A 20513-nucleotide genomic window follows, 5' to 3' on the forward strand; every position below is an offset into this window, starting at 1 on the left:
GACATGATTTTGGATATCAAGTTATAGTTTTAGAGAAAGTGGCAAAAAGTATCCATTGAATCAGGAAACTGTAATCTGCACATATTAATATATTATTATTAGTATGATTCATGAAGCTATAATATCGTCATTGCTATGAAAGGGTATGGTCCATTAATTTTAGTGCCTTCATTGTTACGTGTGTTTTGGAATGAACTAGGTATAATCCAGAGGACATGACTCCCTGAGTCCTTGAGACCGTGAGGCTACTGTTCTAATTATAACTTGCACTGAATTGGCATTGAAGTAACTACTTTAAGCCTCTCGAACGAAAAATAATTAGGTGGTCTGTAATAATTTTTTTTTTCATAAATAGAAAAATTTTCTTTTGCCAAGTTTTTAGGATAGGTTAGAGAAACTGTTAACCTTTCCTCAATATGATTTTCCCCTCTCTCTCATTTAGGATGGTGACACTCCCTCTCCAGGTTAAATAATTCTTCTCATTTTAAGAATCTTTATGCATAGACTTAGATCTTAAAAAAGGAAAAAATCTTTAATTTACAAAATATATCTTTAATTTTAAACAACATCTTACAAATAAGATAATATTAATATTCTAGAGATTTCAAATTAATAATTTGAATTGCTTACTAACCATTAATTTTGACAAATACACCCTATAAACATAGTTTAATCCTATATAAGAGATAATTTTTCTCAAAAGTGTCTAAGTATCTTATTTTTCGCATCATTATGTGTCTATCAAACCATGTAAAAGTGAAAATTAAGATCAACATTAGCTATTAATCTTAGGTGAGGATGTAAGAATTAAGGGTTCTTTGCATATGATGAGAAGAGTAAATCTCAACTATAAATTTAAATGAATGATTTAAAATTAAATTAAGTAAAAATAATAATTTTTTGTTGTGACTATACATAAAGAAAAGGGTTTGCTTAGCTAGTAGTTTATCGATAAAAATAAAGAAATTAATAAATAATTTATTATTAAATTTTTTGCTGAAATGCATTAAAAATGACACTAGAGTATTGATGTTTTTTTATATGTATATTTAAAAAAAAACTCCTTAATCAATAAATTAAGAGCAATTATTAGTATTCTCTCAAAGAAAGTAATATATATATATATATATATATTCTTTATATATACAAAATATTTTTGTTAATTTTTGTGTTCATCAATTTTGAAAAAGGTCTTTATCACCGCTTAATAAAAATATGACATGATATACATCTAGAATTATATCACATGTCAGATAAGAGTTGTCGACGCGACGTTTTTAAATGCATAACACGTTGTTATAAAAAAAATAAAAAATACTGTTATTAAAAATTAAAAATAATAGGAATCACTGTAAAATTTAAGAAGATCAAGACTAATAAAACAAATTTAAAGGATTAGAATTCAGATATATTTTTAAAAAAAAAAAAAAAACAGATCTGAGTTACTGAATTGGTTTGAAACAGAAAGTATGTGGTGCAGGCCGGGACCGATCCATTAGTGCATGGAATCAAAGAATATCTCACAAGGTTCTGACGAGAAACGAAGTTGGAAGACGATTCTCGTTCGTTACTTGTGTCTTTTATGTATGATCACTTGTACCTTAACTGGGATGCAATCCTTCACAAAACAACTGCAACGGACAAACCACTATCATATTATATAAGTGATATTAATTAATGCCAACCTCCAACTTAAAAAATATGCTTAAATACATTTTTATCATATAATTAATATTTATTTTATTTTCGTTCTTACAAATATATTTTTTTTCATTTTAATCTTTATAAAATATATTTATTTTATTTTTCGTTCTTAAAATGATTTAAATAATACTTTAAACAGTAAAAAAAACTATTTTAAACATTGAAAAAATATTATCTATAACACTCTAAGGATGATGGAAAACAAAATAATCACATTTTATAAGAATTAAACACATTTTTTTATGCAAAAACAAAAATAAAAAAAGCTAAATTTCATAAATAAAACTATTTAAATCTAAATTTTTTTTATGACAACATGTTTTATTATTTCTAAAGTATTTCAACACTTGAATACTAGAGGAGTAAGAGACTAAATTCACATGTTTATCAAAATGTTAGAACCAAAATGATTGATATGAAAGTATAAGAAACATATCATAAGAGTAAATTATATTATCCTCTTTTGAGATTACAAGAATTAAGTGTCCTTTTCCTTTTATATTAAAATATATTATTTTGTACATTTAAATTAAAATCATTAAAAAATATTCTTGTGTAAAATTACACTTATTTTTCTTAAGAAATACGAATATTACATTATCATCTTTTGTTTTAAAATATGCAGTTTTTTTTGTTACAATAATATACATACAAAGTATTTATTTATTGATTTTGTTAACAATTAATCTTCTTTATTAAAGAATATAAATAATTGTCTTTATTGAAGTTTTCTCATCACCTTTCTTTACATCCTTAAGACTTGAATTAGTTGAATATAATTTCTTACTCCAAACACCCCAATCAAGTTGATTTATAGAAATTTTTCAATAATTTTTATGAAAAAATATTAGATGAGTTAAGTTAACATATTTTATATTATCATTTAATTATAAATTAATATATATATATATATATATATATATATATATATATAATTTATTAAATTTTAGACTTAATAGTATTTTTTTATCTCTAATATTTTTTAGTAAATTTTATTTTTCAATAAATTAATTTGACATATTTTTTTGAAAAATTACAAATTTATTGTTTCATAGTTAAGTTGATGTGACAACATAAAAATTGGACATAAAATTCACCAAATAAAAAATTTCAAATATAAATAAAGTGTTATTATTTTAATATGTCAATTTAACTCAGCTAAAAAGGTAGAATTTATAAGTTTTTTTAAAAGGTAAATGTAAAATCACTATAATACATCAAATTAATTGGTTGGATGTAAAATTAACTAAAAAATAAAAAATTAGAAGTTACAGGTGCAATTAACCTTAATTTTTATCTGTAAAAAAGTTGATTAATTATTTTTTTACTGCAGTTTATTAATTATTATAATAACTACCTTCAAAGTATTTATCATAATTTTTAATTAATTAACATTATAATTTTTTTTACATTAACGTGCAATAGAATTAAGCTCAATAATTAATCATAAAAAATTCATAATCGTATTAATTTAATTTCTTTTTTCACAAAAATAAAATTTCAAAACCGTTTCACTACCACCTCTGTATTTCTTCATTTCGCGGTGAGTTAGAACTGATAATCAAGAGAGTGACTACTGGTCGGCGACAGCGAACTACTTCCGTGTAATGGCGACCTCCGTCGCAGTCGCCGGCGCTTTGACGGCGCATGATCGCCGGATTCTGACAGCGGTGAACGTCGGAGCGTCGAGCCTGTCGTTGGCCGGTTCCAGCTTCATTGTAGTGTGCTACCTCCTCTTCAAGGAGCTCCGCAAGTTCTCCTTCAAGCTCGTCTTCTACCTCGCTCTCTCTGTACGCTTCCTTTCTCTCTCTCTCTCTCTTTCCGTGTTCCTCTTCGTCAGATCTAAAACCCTGCGTTTTCATTTTTACTTTTTAACGTTCCTTCGAATTCACTCATTCGTTAGTTTAGTAACACTTATCAGTTATCACGATTTGCCAAAACGACACGGTTAGACGCGCTTAGGCCTTTTCAATTGAATTTACCGATGGTTGATTTCACACTTTGGTATGTATGTGAGTGAGTGTGTGCTTTTTTTGAACCTAATTGCTTATTTTTGTACTCGGTTTCTAGTTGCTTCTTTTCATTAGCGTAATCAATCGTTTTGGTTATGGAACGCATAGCGATGAATTAACTATTTCCGAAGATAGTTTTAAACAAATTTACTGAACTTGCAACTCTATGTTGGTCTAGAATTAGGTGCTTAATGACCGAGAACCTTAGGTTAAGTTAAACCTACTTTGTAAAAAAAATAAAAATTAGGAGTCTAAATGTCCTTTTAGTATTTTTAAGAATCTTATTTATGCCTAGAGAGCTAGTAATTATATTTGGATTAACTTCTTAATAAGCTCTTATAGCCTTATAGAAGAAGAAAATAAGAAGATAAAAGGAATTAAGCTTCTTCCATAAGTTGAAATTAGCTTAGGCATAATCTAATTTTTAACTTATGGGAGAAGCTTAATTAAATTTACCTTCTTGTTTTCTTCTCCTATATGTGTTTGTTGTTAAGTTTATCCAAACAAGGCCATAATAGTAAGCTTCTCCATGCATTATATTGGTTGTAAAAGTTATTAGATATTGCCAGCTTGTTCTTGACTTCAATTGTGATTGTAAAAGCTACTTTATGAGTTTATGTTGATGAAAACTGTTAGATTGCTAGACAACATTTTATGTTAAGCAACTAACTTTTGCAATCCTTTTTCTTTTGTTTGTTTATGCCCTTAGCAACTTTAATTTGTGTTTGTAATGCTGTTTTACAACTGAGAAAGAAGTAGGTCCTTTGCCATTTCACGAACCATATTTGTCTGTTTCTTTCGTTGGTTATTTGGTTATGTATGCCTTATTTTCTTCTTCTGAGCCATAATGCTATTTTTATTACGTTTTTGCTGATTGCAGGATATGCTTTGCAGTTTCTTCGGCATAATAGGGTATACATGCTAGATCAAGCAAGATTTTCTTCAATGTATGTATCAAGTATCAACTGAAGTTGTTTATCATGTGATTGATAGGAGTTTCATTTTGATACAGGGACCCGTCCAAAGGTTTCTTTTGTTATGCTCAGGGCTATAGCACACATTTCTTTTGTGTGGCATCTTTTCTATGGACTACAACAATTGCTTTTACCCTTCACCGCACTGTTGTAAAACATAAAACAGATGTTGAAGATTTGGAGGCCATGTTTCACTTGTATGTCTGGGGTATGCAGCTATGTATAAATCAACTTTTAATATTCTAGTTTTGAGAAATGGCCTATTTTGCAATAATCTTCACATTCTCTAACTTCCCAATTCCATGATTTTTAATCTGAATATGATTTTTTAGAGCATATTAATGTGGATGGCATAGCTTCAGATGCTGGTTATGTACCAATAGTAGTAGGACTTCCTACTTTGGTCTAAGCTCAACCATTCCATTAGCAACTTGCTATGCAGAGAGCTCATTTGATATTTTTTTTATACTTTTGATAGGTACTTCCCTGGTTATGACAGTTATGCGCTCCTTTGGTAATGACCATAAACATTTTGGTGCATGGTGTTGGACACAAACAGGTCGCACAGGGAAGGCAAGTAGTGGTAGTACATGTCACACATTGTTTTTATATATTTTCTGAAAATTTCTCTTTTCCCTCTTGCTGTTTTTGTTTTACAATTTAAAATACATGGCCAAATGGGTTTTCAATTCACTTAAGGGGAACCTGCAATGCAAAGCAGTTTTTCCCCTTTTAAATTAAAAAAATTAAATGTAAGTTGTCTTCAAATGTGATTTTGATTGGCACTTAAGTTATGGAAGGGGTAAATTGTGGCGTGGGCTTTCGCAATCAATTTGGAATGACAATTTGTCATCCCTTTTAACTTATAATAAAAAAATATAACATTAGGTGTTTCAGAAAAGTAAAAAGATACTGAGTGGGGTATCCCCTTTCAATAATGGTGTAGATACCTCAATTACCTGGTTTAGTGTCAACTTTTTTTTTCCCATTCTGTAATTTGACATCCTATAAATACAAATGGACTGGAAATGAAAGTAAGGACTTGGTTTCCTGTGAGAAGAATAATTTCCTTGCTGTGATTCATTATTATTCAAAACCAAATATATAGTTATTAGCATGAAAGCAGGTAAAATTAACAGCTAAAAAAAATCCATGCGAGAAATGTTTACTAGCAGATGAATATTCTTTACAGCGTTCTATCCGCCTTTTTGTTTGGGGTCTAGGATGCTTGTGAGTAAAAAGTATTTTGTGATGGTAATGAATATTAGAAAGAGAGCAGAATAACAGAAGTCATCTTCCATATTTATGCAACTTTGCACTGTTAATCTACTGTGTATATGTACCATGTTTAGCAGATTAGTCTACTAATTTTTCTTTTTCCTCTAAAAGAAATTCCCTTTTCTATGCAGGCAGTTCATTTTGTAACATTTTACATGCCACTCTGGGGTGCAATTCTGTATAATGGATTTACATACTTACAAGTAATACGCATGCTGAATAATGCAACCCGTGTATGTATCTAATTTTACTGAATCTTTCTCAAACAAAAAATAAATTGCTTGTTTAGGCAACTTTTTAGACCTAATTTTTCTAGTTTCTTGGTAAATTTCAGATGGCGGTTGGTATGTCAGGCCAAACTTTTGTGTCAGATACAAGAGATAACATGAGGGTATTTTATTCTATTGTCTTCAGATTCCAAGATTTGAAATATAAAGATCCATATACTTGAATTAGGAAACAACCCCTCTCCCGCTTCTCTCCCCCCAAAAAATAATAAAAAAGAAAACACAAGATATGCATTTATTTGTTTCTAGCAACTTTTATTATTGTCATCCTTAGTGCCTTTATTATTTTATAACTTATGTTCTGTCATGTGGCTTATTCGTTGTAATCTATTCTCTTTGTGCAAATGCCTTATTTAGGCGAGGTTTGTTTTGGAATTAAAGGAATTTTTTAGACAAGATATGTACATTATAATGTATTTCACACAAGGGAAATTTTCATGGATAAAAAATAAAATTAATACTCTGTTTTTTTATTTCTCATGTGGTATAGAGATGCTCACCCCTTTGTTTTTTGTTGGATTTTTCATAGTAAATTTATATTCATGCTTAAACCAATTGCTTAAGAGGAAACTGTTAAAACCTGTTGCATCTACATTCCCACTGAACTTATAGTATTTTCTGTTTTACACTGCAGGCTTTGAATCGCTGGGGATACTATCCACTAATTCTGATAGGATCATGGACTTTTGGCACCATTAACCGTATTCATGATTTTTTTGAACCCAACCATAAGATCTTTTGGCTCACATTTCTTGATGTTGGAACGGCTGCTCTTATGGTATCAACAAGTAACCATATTATTTTTAGCTTTATTTTTTTCCCCCTGAATGTTCTAAAACTTATCTGGAATTCTGGATACTCATTATGGTTGTCATTAGTTATAAATCTTCTCTTATAAACTTTTGGCATCTCCACCGATATCCTAGCACCCACTTGTGAGCCTTTTACACTTTTCCCTAATCCCTATTAATATGTTAATAACAGATTAAAGTGCATTATCTAACTGGTATCTCAGATACATCTAAAATAATTGATATTTGATATATTGATGCATTTTACTTGATTGGTGCAAAAATGTGGATACAAGTTCAAAATTGTTATTTCAACATCTTTAAACAAAAAATGCAAATATTCATTTAGAGATCATGTGCTTAACGCTGCCTTGTATAATTCTGATTTTACTGGCTTACAAAAGGTTAATTGTGGTGTTTGGTTGCTGAACCACTATCAGTGCAATAAGTTAATTGTGCTTGTCAAGGTTTTATAGTGGTTTGATATAATTCCAATTTAAGCAGCATGTCGTATTTGCTCAATGATTATTCTCTGGGTAAAATGGAAAACTAGAGGTTAATTCTTACAATTTAGACACTAGTTGATGATATGATGCCAAGGCCACCATTGTTTTAGAGGAGGATATGGCAATTTAAGAACATTTTTATATCATCAGCCTATCCTCAACTGTAGCATAAATAATTGTAAGTTCATCAATGCTATGGAAAGTTCCCCGTTGTACTGACACACAAACATATTTAACTTATACACGAGGTCATTGCATTGTTTCCTGCAGTTAATCACTTTCCATTTTGCTGGAATGTTTTGTGTGCTTTTCCAATAAATATAATTGACTTCCCTTGGTACAGATTTGATGAGTGAATCAAGTGTAACATTGTGAAACTGAAAGGTACTATTATCAGTATTATGGTGTCTTGCTAACCTATGCCACTTTGTCTACTTATTGCAGGGCCTCTTTAACTCAATTGCTTATGGTCTCAATTCTTCTGTTCGTAGAGCAATTTGTGAAAGACTGGACAAGTAAGTATTGATTCTATTCATCTTTAAGAGATTCCAATTGAATGTTTTTTATTTCTACTTTGGTCCCTTAAGTTTCAAGCAAGGTCTAATTGTAATATCTTCGTCACCTATTCTGAATTTAACTTGTGTACTTTTATTAATATTGCCAATCTAACGGTTTCAGCTTTACCACCTAGCTTTTTTGTGTGTACATGTCTTTCTTGCCATTATCCTGCATGATTTGTGTTGTAGCTTAATGATTACTCAGCCACTCTTGTTTTCTCCCTCCTGCCACAACCTCCTCATCTTCTCTAGGCTACTCAGCTAAACTGGTGGATGTTAATACTACACAGAAAAATTATAATTAGGTTACTTGTCATCTTATTGTTTGAAAAACTACAGGCAAGTCTATGGTGCACCTGTTTGACACATAACGCAGACCATTGGGTAGCTATTGTCTAAATAGATGGCTGCAAATTATGAGGAGGTCTGTAACTTCCGGTGGCTATGTTCACAATTTGGTGCTACCATCACGACTTTATCGATTTATTAGTATTTTTTAATTAATTTCTTGGACCAAATCTTGTTATATTCATCATTCTTGCTTTGGAATCAATCAGCCTCAGTCTTTTCAAAATTGATTTAATTTTCTTTAATAGATTATTTCTTTAAATATATGCTTTAGTTAATGCTGGTTGAATTGTGAAACAATCTTACAGTAATATTTAAACCCCATTTTGGGAGGTCCATTTTGGGAGAGCTAGCCCTGGCTTCTTGAACATTAATTTAGGTCCTTGTCATAATGCATAGCCATCAATTTACTCAATTCTTGTCCAACGGGCCATTTCATGTGTTGAATAAGTTCTCACTGAATTTGTGTGCCCCAGACTTTGTGGCACCAACTTGGTGAATTAACAATTATTAGTCTATTCTTGAGCACTTAATTTGGGGGTAGTTGGTGCAGAAGGTCCAAAATTTATGAGGTTCTTGTTTCCTTTCTCAATCTCATACAAAGTGACATTTATCATTTATTGAATTTTACCACCTTCTAGTTATATAGATGCTTCGTGCTTTATTAACATATTTAGTTTAAAACATGTAGCAAAATTTGCTTCTCTCTTTTCTTTTGCCAGGTTCTGGCCTGAGAGATTAAACAGATGGCTCCCTAACAGTTTAAAGTACAAGAACCTACAGCAAGAAAGTGAACTAGTTTTGTTCAAAACTGAAGATCAATAACAGTGAATGGACAAATTGTGATCCTCCATGCCAAGTGACATTTCTTATTCTAGTTTACTAAGATGCTGTTTTCATAGCAACTGAGGATCTGTAGACAGCAAACATTCCAGGCTATTTATTGCTCCGCTGTTTCAATTACGTGAATCGTGTTATTCACTTGCTGTATTTTATACTGCTGATGATCCTTCTCAAGCAGATAAGAGGATGGACCATTTCATGTGGAATCTGCTTCAGCTAATTGAAGACTACTTGTGACTGCAAAGAAGAGTGCTTTTATCTTTTTTCGCAAAAGGCTCTACATCTCTCCCTGTGATTCATCTTTTTAATAAGTCTTGACTTAGAGCATCACTGTATGCCCCCCTTGTATCCAGTCCTAATTTCTGCAATTCAATGTTTTATTAAATTTTATTAGTTGTATAGTTTAGATGCATTTCCAGATTGTTACACATTGCTAAACAACTTTTCTCCCAAATTTGCTGTGTGTATGTGGTTTTTGAGCTATAAAAGTACTTCTTCAGTTTGAAGCACACATGCCCATATCACTATAAAATGGATACCTGTATAGCTTTATAACAAGCGAGCGAACCCAAAACCATTTAGATTTGTATCCTGAGAACAGAAGGGATAAGTTCTCCTGAAGTGGAAGCAGGGGAAATAATGATTTAGATAACTTGTGCGTTAATGTTGGAGATAATTCTTGGGCAGCATGCATTTTGTGAGTCCTCTGATCTCCCAAGGAACGACCATAATATAATTTGAAGTTTATATACAGGGATCCATTTTCCTGATGCATCTTATGTCCTAACACCTTTCCATTTTCAAACACCTCACTATTACTTGTCATTTTTCTCTATATCGTCTATCATATGATTCATATATACACTTTTCTCATTTCTCTCTCTCATTTACAGTGAAGGTGTCTAATAATCATGTTTGTATGACCTAACAAGAAAACAAGCTCGAGGCACACGTTAGGGTTTATCTTCCCTTAACTGTTTCTGGTAGTGGCTGGTGATTATGTCCTACTCGAAAATAAAGTTATTGTGGCCATCAATTTGGATGTTGTTTCATTACAAAGCCATTACTATTTTATATTTGTCTTGTTCAAAACATTTGAGAATTTAAATGATCTTCTTCCTAATTGGGACAAGTGGACAACAGAACAAGATTTTCCTGCACCACATGATTGTCACTATTCACATGCCCAGTTTCCACCAACAGCTCTCTCTTTCCTATCCATCTCTCATTGCAAGGAAAACAGATCCCTATTTTTTGGAGTAAAAATTTAGGGGGAGGGAATGATGCCCCAGTCCAAGACAGAAAAAGCCTTCAAACTCAAAAAACATTTACTTATATTTATCTCATCCCAAGAAGACAATCGGGAGTTCAAGCTTTGTCTTGTTCCACTCAAACGACTACTTGGAGTTAAAACAGATCCCTTTTTTCATACATTTCTAAATTCTAACATTCATTTCCGCGAGATAAAACGCACTTCTTCTTTTTTTCCCTCTAATTTCCACCACATTTCCAAATAAATAAATAAAAATTATCAAGAACAGCACACACCACCAGATTAAAACTCCCCATTCATAATAGTATTCCGTGATCATACATAACTCAAACTTACACGTGCATCAACACAGAAAATTACACAACACAACAGATCTTAGAGAATTAGAGACCAATCCAAATTCACAAATAGACAATTACATGAAACACATTACAATACACTAAGCACACGGAAGGGAGTCATAAGTTGTTTTGGTGGTTGGAGCTATAAGAAGGCCAAGGTTAGAATCTCCCAGTAACAAAACATATTAATTATTAAATCTGTCAATATAAAAATAAAACTAAGCACATGCGCAAGAATTATTATCAACAACAAGCGCATCATCCTCCCCCTCATTCCTGAAGAAAAAATAACCAATGGTGAGACCCACCACAATTGCTAAAAACACCCCTCCATTGAAGGACATGATCGCCAACATCAACAAGTACCCGATCGCAGAGTTCACCCCGAACAGAACCGCTTCCGCGAACTTGACGCCCAACCTGGCATTGTCGCCGCCGGCGACGCCCCACCGGAGAAGAGGGGTGCGGATCTCCGGCGCCGGCAAGGGCCTCCGGTCGCCGGCGAGGAGCTTCAGGCGAATCCGGCGATTCTCGAGGTACTGATAGAACGCGGCAACGACGAGGCAGGCGAGTAGACTCAGGACGTAACTCGTCCAGGAATCGGTCTTCCATGAATCGATCAAGATCGTCACCTTCTTGCCCCAGTAAAGGGTCATGTGCATCATTTTCGCTCTTGAAAAATTATCAGAGAGACACACAACAACGTGAAGAAAAAAACGCTGTGTTGAAATTTTCCTTGAAATTTTCGAGGGTGTTGTTCACAGAGTACAAGGAATAAGAAAATTAACTGAGCTATTTAATACTATTTATCGAGAGAGAAATTAGTAAAAATAATATATTACGTTAAAGGGCCGTTTGGTGGTTATAATTGGAAGAGATAAGATAAGATCGAAAGAAATTTAGAATTATTCTTCATCTTTTGTATTTTAATTTTTTTTACAGAATCTTTTGTATTGTAATAATGATAATGATATTTATTTTCAACACTATTAAGGTTTGGATATAACATTTCATGTTAATACTTATATAAAAAAAATTCCATTTTAATTATCCAAAACTTAATTTAAACATATGGATAAGTTAATTTTAATACATATATAAAAGATCAGTTTAGTTTTGTATTTATTTTTTATTTTATTTTATTCATAAATATTTATTGATATATTTATCTAAACTAAACACATCATTTTATATTTTTTATATAAAAAAATTAAATCATCCTCTATAAAAGTTTTTTTTTATCATGATATTAATACGAAATATCTATCCTATGAAATCATGTATCAAATTTTGATTAATTTTCCTTAGAATCTATAAGTGTAAATAAGAAAAGTATAATTCTCTTATAAGATCTATTGTATTTCATACTTATAATCAAGATTCCAAATCTTAAACAATTTAGTTGATGGACAAAAGTTTTATCACTTATATTGACCGTTATTAAATAATAGAAAAATATTAAATCATGTTTTTTCTAGAAAACATTAAATGAAAATAGATGTATTTAATATCTATAATTATAAAACACATTAAAAAGAGTTTAGGATAAGAGTTTAGTATTATTCTTTATATGTAGTCGTGTCCTTAGTAATTTTGTTTCGTTAAGTTAGTACTTTAGTATGATAGTATGATTGATTAACGAATTTCATCAAATATCCTCAAAGTTTCATTTATTTACTGTTTTGCTAGCTGCACCTTCCAGTCTTCAGGTTCGGTTATTTACTTATTTCACAGCTTCGAAGGTTATTCAGGGATTTCACAACTGTGTCTCGGATATCGTCTTCTTTACATGGTAAGTCATAGGATTTTGGTTAATTATATTTTTAAAAAAAAAGAATTTTGGTTAAATGATCAATTAAGTCAAAAAGAACAAAAAATCATTTATTAAGAAATTAACTAATAATTAAATTTGTGATAAGATATATTATAAATTAAAAAAAATCATTGTGTTTTTTTAAAATTTTGTATTGAAATGCTTACTTCTTTATGCTCCCTTCTAATATAAAATTATTCAAAAATAATATAAATCATTGTGAATTTCGTGAAGTACAATATTGAAACAATAAATTAAATATTATAAATAATGCAAAAATCTAAGTTTTTTTTTCCTTGTATCTCTATGCTCATCCTCGACAAATTAAGGAACAGTGAACGACGTTTATATTATGAGTGTTGCTTTCTTGGATTCATCGTTGGTCGAAACCAAAGTAGACAGCGCAACCTCAACCTTTCTGCATATATATGTCTCTTATTGAAACTACTTTAAATTATAGTAATGCCAAGGAGAGAGTGAAGTTAACGATGAGATCCACGACGGACGCACTGAACCTATGCTATCCTGTGGCGACGCTCCTCTCCCCTGTCGGTGTTGAGGTTCCCCAACGGCTAGCTCCTACAGAGGCACAGGAAAGCGAAAAGAATGAAGCTGCATTCACCCACAGACACTGAGTGGTTCATATTTCATACTTCATAGCTCCCCTTCCCATCGAGGTTCATCTTCTGAAAACTATTCTGGTTACTCTAATTAATTACTTTCATTTTTAGCCATATATATATATACACATGATCAAATTACACTGTCTAATTTTTAATCATTATTATACTATTTTATAACTTTTAATTTAATTATATTTTTACCGTTGGATTAAGTTCATTTTATATATATCAAATATACAAAATTTAATATTAGTTTAAAATCATTTGATATTTTGTTCACATAAATTAAAATCTACCTAATATAAATATTTTAAAATATATTAATAAATTATTTGATTACCTACTAGTTGTTCTATAATTTTAATAAAATTTGACATAAATGATCTTGATAATATATAAATATAATTCAACAATTGGATCAATAAAAATAACATTTTATATCTAGTTATAAAAGTAATATAATAGTTGTTAAAATTATACCAATATAATTTGATTTATCCTCTCTCTATATATATATATATTGAATTATTTAAATTATGATATAAGATATTTAACTATATATTGCTAATTTTTTTAAAAAAAAAAATTAAAATGCAATTTAGAAAGAGCTAAAAGATGGTAGGTTTAAAGAGATAGACCTTTAAAGTCCAAGCATACAAATAAAAAGAACGATGGTTTGAAATGATTGAGAAAGATTTTCTTTTTTTTACTAGTTGTGAAGATAGTGCGTGAAATGCATATATAGCTAGAGGAAAAAAGAACAAAATATTGAGGATGATGTTAAGAATTTTAACAATTTACTTTTTATTTTAAAAAATGTTAAGAATTTTTTAAGTATAATAATAGATTAACATTAATTGATATATATATATATATATATATATATATATATATATATATATATATATATATATATATATATATGTTATAGTATATCATAAGATAAGTTTTTGTATTAAGAGTGATTTTGTGATAGGGTGTGTCAATATTCGAAGTGAGTAATCTGTTGATAGTTTCTATATTGTTTAACTTTAAACTTGAAGACATGAACAATAAGTGAAAATATTAATTTAATATCTTTGATAAAAGTAATCATCTTTGTAATTTTAAAAAATAATTATTAGTAAAATTAAGAAATTTATCATATATTTTTTTAATATAAAAAATGCTTATTATATATAGACTAAAATATAGAAATAGTCCTTTAACTTAATTTTTGGTTTTAAATTAATTGTCTCTAACTTTTAAAAGTTCTAAATGATCATTTACTTATTTAATTAATGACAAGTTAATTTTTTTTAATTATTTTTTATTCATTCAAAATGTAAAATTTATCTCATTAGATTCATCTACATAAAAATTATAAAAATCAATTAATGTTCGATCCAAAAACACACATAAGCAAGCTGAAAATATAATAAAAAATAAATCATAATCAATAAAAACTTAAAAATTTAATATCACATTGTCTTTTTATTATTTATGAGACTCATTTTTCACATGATTTTTATTATATTTATAATCTTTTTTATTTTGAACATTAATTTATTCTTATAATTTTCTTGTAAATAATCTAATGAAATAAGTGCTCATAAGAAAAAAGATTTAAAGTCAGTGTTCAACAATCAAAAGTAATCAATATTTCAAAAGCACATATAGATAGCTTCCCTACTGTCTGAAACCGTGTTGCGTGTATTACCGAGTAAGCATGATCAACAGAAAAGTTCATCTTCATATAACCAACAGCCGTGTGGCCAGAAGAAGGAATCTGATATATTATGAGTTAGCATATGAAACTTTCATAATCAGATTTTGGAACATAGACCATTCATTAAAGGAATAATATGACAATTTCATCTTGCGCTACAACACTGCGTGCCAGGACCTTATCTTAATTGAATGTTTGGTGGATTTCTAATATGTTATTCAATACTTAGAGAGAGTAAAATAAGAGGAAAAAAAATATAAATATAATATGATTTATGGTGTAATAAAAAATGAGAGATGCAGACAAATGTAATGATTGGAAGTTTAAAATTAATTATGAGTGGCTCATTTATTAATACTCATCTTAATTAGATCCATTTTTCCTAGGAAAAATATTTGATAAATATTCAATGTGTTATTAAATATCTAGACAAAGAGTAAAAAGAGAGAAAATGATATATTCAATACGGTTTATGATTTGATGAAAAAAAGATTAAAAAAAATAGAGGTGTTGATGAAGTGTTTAAAATAAATTAAGGTTTGTGTATCATTATTATTTTTAAGTCCATCTATGCATTAGTCATTAAATATATTTTTAGTTCCTATAATTTATTTATTTTTTTCATTTTTGTCCATGTAAATTTTATTTTCTTTGTTTTAATACTTATAAAATTTGATTGTTTTTATTTTTTATGCTTAAAGTATTTTAGATAATAATTTTTTTCATTTGACGAAAAACAAAACAAACTAAAAACTAAAATGAAAAAAAATTAGAAGGATAAAAATGAAGAAAAAGAAGGTATATTACTCGGGGTTTAAACCTGTGCATTATTAAACAGGATATGATTACAGTGAGCCCAAATAGGCCATAGAACCACAAATCAAACACCCCACCATATCCTTTTTGCTCCCTCCCACGAACAAGACCTCCATATGGTGCCAAAAGTGCTCCACAATTTTGAATTGACATAGCTGCATGCACCTCTAACCATGCATAGCAGCAAGAGCAAATCCTAGAAGCAAAAGCACAACTAAAGGACAAGTGAAACGTGGTTTCTTCAGCCTGCATGCAGGTTGCAAAAGGTGCAATTGCTATCGTTATTTGTTAGCTGAATTGTCCTTCGTTGGAGACTTGTTCAGCGATATTCTCCAAGCTAGAGCTGCTAACTTTGATGGTACCAAAATGAACCAAAAAAGTTTTAAAGAAATCTGCATTGTCCACATCCTCAGGGCATAACAGCAACCTGTAAGCAGTTTTAACAGTAAAACAACTGCCCATCCACCTCCAAGAGTCTTCTTAATTGTACCCTTTTTGGTTTTACAGAATTTATAACACTCAAATAGCAGTAGGCAACCGCAACATCAAGATACTTTAACAATCCATGATCTATCATAACCCTAATGGTAACCGCATTTCTCGTAATTATCCACAATATAAAGGTTTTCTAGGTTATCACACCCACAATTTAAAACCATGCATGCAATAAATCATCGAGTGAGGAAATTAATTTCTTTGTTGTCCTTTTTCCAATTATCTCTGTACCATTCCCATGTAGTTGTGTTAATATTTAATTTTGTGATTCAATTTTAAAATTATGTGATTTTGAAGAGATAGCTTAGGAACAATTAAAAAAAAAACAACAAAGAAGACATGTCTGTAAAGACCTCTTCCAATAAAAATAAAAAAACTCCCTACTCCGTTAATAATCTTCACCCACAAAGATTCCTTCGTTAATAGTCCAAGCTAAGTCTCCCTTCCTCCTTAATATCCAAGTCTTCAAGTCTTCCTTAATAGTCCAAGGCTTCCTTCCTCCTTCAGCTTGCACACTCTCTTCCAGCTCATCCAATATATCATAAATAAATAAATAAAACTATATACGGAGTTTCCTCTTAAAATCAAGGAAATTTTTACCGAACTTCCCCTTAAATATAATTTAATTAAACCTAAAATCAAGGAAGTTTCCTCTTGGCTCGTGAATAAATGTTTGTCGAGGGGAATATATAAGAATTTAATTTGCAAGCTTCGTCAATTTATCCGATAGAACTCCTCTTAATTCCTCCAAACTATGTCTCCAAAGAAGAGAAATATTGATGCAGTGAATGATCTTGATCATGAACACCTAACAAATTCGAAAAAGAAAAGTGATGAGAACCTATGGAATCTGATCAAGGGCTCCACCACGAGCTGGATCTATGCTTTCTTTTGGCGATGCTCCTCTTACAAGTCTTGTGTTCTCAGAAAATTCCGGTAATTAGCATGATTATTATATACTTTCATTTTGGTGAGAATTAGAAACAAGTTAATTAAAATTATTCTCAGTATAAAAGTTACATCATCATCCAATCGAATATTAAAATTAATGATAAGTTTCTTAATATTTATAATAACTGACTTAAATGTTTGATTTTTTTTTCATGAATATGGGATGATGCATGTGTTTGATTGATTGACTTAATAAAGATGCTTAAATTTAATTAGGACAGTATAGATGTCTTTTTAGACTGCCATTATATATTGAGAGAGAGGAGACGTATGATATATTATATGAGAATGAGAATGATTATTAATTTGATTCATTAGATTAAAATGAAAAGTTAAAATTAAAATATTTTAAATTTAAATTAAAGTCTCATTTAATCATAAATTTTTTTATAAGATTTCTCAAAAGAAAATCAAATATTTTAAAGAGTTAATTTACGTCAAGATCATCACTACAACTACCATCATTGTCGCAATCATCACACTCATGATCGTCATCATGATTACCGTTGCCGGCGACAGTGACAGTCATGTTGGTGGCAACCACAGTGGTCATGACGACGATCACGACGGTGGTGGCAACGGCAATCACAACGGTGGCAGCAATAGTGGTCATGTTGATAGCGTCAATGGTGGCAGCAATCGTCATGTTAGTGGTGATGATGGTGGTCATGGCGATGATCACGACAGTAATGACAACAATGATAATCATGTTGGTGGCGACAACGATGGTCATAACAGTGATCATGGTGGTGGTGGTTGCGGCAATAGCGGTAAAGTTGTGGTGACGATCTTGACGTAAATTTAAAATATCTGATTTTTTGTTTGATAAATCTTATATATAATTTATACTTAAATGATTTTAATTTGTGTGTGTGTGTGTCTCTGATCCTAGTATAAATATACTATTGATATTAATCACAGTATAAGATTATTATTCGAAATCTTTGTCTATAGCATGCAAATTAAATTTAATTAGAAACACCTCAAAATTGCAAAAATGCTAAAAATATCCTACACCCCAAAATTATTAAATGAAAATTGTTCATCTCAAACACACAATACCATTACTTCTTCGGTACGTACACCCACACCAGCAAGTAAGATTCTCTAAAAACATTACTAGAAGAAGAAAATAAGAAAAAAAATGAAATGAGCTTTTCCATTAATTAAAATGAGTTTTTCATTAACTAATTTGTAGATGTCATCTGATCTTTTAGAGAAGTTATATTGGTGAGCTTCTAAAAATTAACTCATGGAGAATTTATTTTTACTTATGAAAAAGTCCATCTCCTCTTTTTTCTTCTTATTTTCTTCTTTTAGAAGTGATTCTAAAAAAGCTTATCCAAACATACTTATTCCGTAGTGAATCAGAGAGTGTAAAAGCAATCTTAATTCATGGGACAGAAATCCTTTTATAGTTTCCCATTCTTGGATTAGGCCTCTTGGGTCTTGTATTGTGTTTTGTTTTTTCAGGTGTCCTTTAGGTCTTCCTTTGTTGTGGGCCAGCCCACAACCTAGACATATATCATAACAATTTTTTCCAAGTCAAGGGGATAAAGTTATTTCGATAATACTTCTTCACTTTCTTTTCACCTAAATAATTTGTTAAGTATCTTGATATTGAATTAACAAATAAAAATTTTTTAATTATTTTTTACATTAAATTAATAATTCTCTTAAATAGCTTGCATGTAGGCTTTAGAGACTTTTGTTTTCCTTTCGTATTTAATCTATAATACATTTTCACAGGAATGATAAAAGGTGGCATGGAAGAGCAGATAATGAGATACATAATCATGAAAACGATGACTTATCTAAGAAATCCCGTGGCAAAGAAAAGATGAGTGATTCAAAATCTTCATGGTCCTTGTTAACAGAAAGTTCTGAAGGAGGCATTAGTATCGATACTACACATGAGTTTTCTGGACCCTCATCATGTATAGTTTCCATTAATAACTATAATGTAAGTGTTCATTTTAAAATTATTTCTAGCTAAGAGTTAAAAGATTTCATTTTGATATAGGACTGTGATCGAAAGGGATTTGAGTATAAGAAGAATCAAGACCAAGTTATCAACAATGGAGAATCAAGATCATAAAGCAATCAAGTGAATCAACAACGGTGATGCTTGAAGTTTTATTATTATTATTATGAGCAAAAAATATTTCATTGTAAGTAAAATAGAACATTAACACAAGAGATGCTAAATCCATCAAGAAACGTTAGGCACATTATGCTCACCAAATTAAAAGTAACCAACACGGCAACACGTGAAAATGCGAAGCATGGATGTACACACAAGTAAATGCAATGCATGTGATACTAGAAATTTTTACACACACATTAAAACAAAAAAATAATATATACACAAACATACATATCCTTCTATTATTTACACAAACATACACTTTTACTATTTACTGTGTAAATTTGAGTTAGAAAAACTTAATTTATATTGTGATTTTTTTAAAATTTTATAAAACCAAGTTGAGAATTCAAGTTTTCTCAACCCAAGTTCTCAACTTTGTTTTTTTTTTTAAAAAAAAACATAATTTTTTTAAAAGATAATAAAATAATATAAATAAAGGAAATTAATTTAAAATAATAAAATTAGAGAATATAAATAAGAATAAATTAATTCTTAGTATTTACAAGATGTTTAAGTGTTTTAAGTTTATAATTTATTTAAGTATCTACATGATAATTAAAAAATTATATATTAGTTTTTTGTTATATGTTTGTGTAAAAAATTCTGTGATACTAAATTGCACTAAAGGGATGTTGTGTATTTAATTCCATGCATCTCATACACAGTAGTACAAGCCATTATCCTACATAAAAACCTTCGCTGTATTTCGACCATGCAGCCAAAATCGTGGCTTTAATCAATTCATATAGTAGATATTCTTCCCCCAAAAAGACTCAATCACTGTTAATTAGAGATATGGATGTCTTAGTTGCTATTGGCTGAATGTTAGAAGTTATTACGAGTAATTATTAAAAATTACTTTAAGTTATGAACCTTTATTGATAAATATGTAGACGTATGTACCCATCTTATAATGTAACAAGTTTGGAACTTTGTCATTAAAATTCATGTATTTTGGTCATTCGTTATCTGCTATGTATGTATATAGTCCTATATTTTCATTAAAAACAAATTATTATATTTATATAATCCTATATATTCATC

General features: G+C 30.0%; 2 protein-coding genes across 2 annotated transcripts; one reads left to right on the plus strand and one right to left on the minus strand.

The window, feature by feature from the left end:
• The first annotated feature begins 3223 nt into the window (after window positions 1-3223).
• Window positions 3224-9806, plus strand: LOC100794547 (G-protein coupled receptor 1). The gene is made up of 9 exons (XM_006601133.4): window positions 3224-3494; window positions 4597-4628; window positions 4729-4898; window positions 5169-5263; window positions 6100-6201; window positions 6303-6359; window positions 6890-7033; window positions 7997-8067; window positions 9180-9806. Exons 1-9 carry the CDS (start codon window positions 3312-3314, stop codon window positions 9280-9282), a joined length of 957 nt encoding a protein of 318 aa, XP_006601196.1. The 5' UTR covers window positions 3224-3311; the 3' UTR covers window positions 9283-9806.
• Window positions 9807-10868: 1062 nt separating this feature from the next.
• Window positions 10869-11945, minus strand: LOC100795071 (copper transporter 5). Its single transcript, XM_003550172.5, has one exon. It carries the CDS (start codon window positions 11577-11579, stop codon window positions 11133-11135), a length of 447 nt encoding a protein of 148 aa, XP_003550220.1. The 5' UTR covers window positions 11580-11945; the 3' UTR covers window positions 10869-11132.
• Window positions 11946-20513: the final 8568 nt, after the last annotated feature.

Source organism: Glycine max, chromosome 17 (assembly GCF_000004515.6).
Source record: "Glycine max cultivar Williams 82 chromosome 17, Glycine_max_v4.0, whole genome shotgun sequence".
Classification (NCBI taxonomy): domain Eukaryota; kingdom Viridiplantae; phylum Streptophyta; class Magnoliopsida; order Fabales; family Fabaceae; genus Glycine; species Glycine max.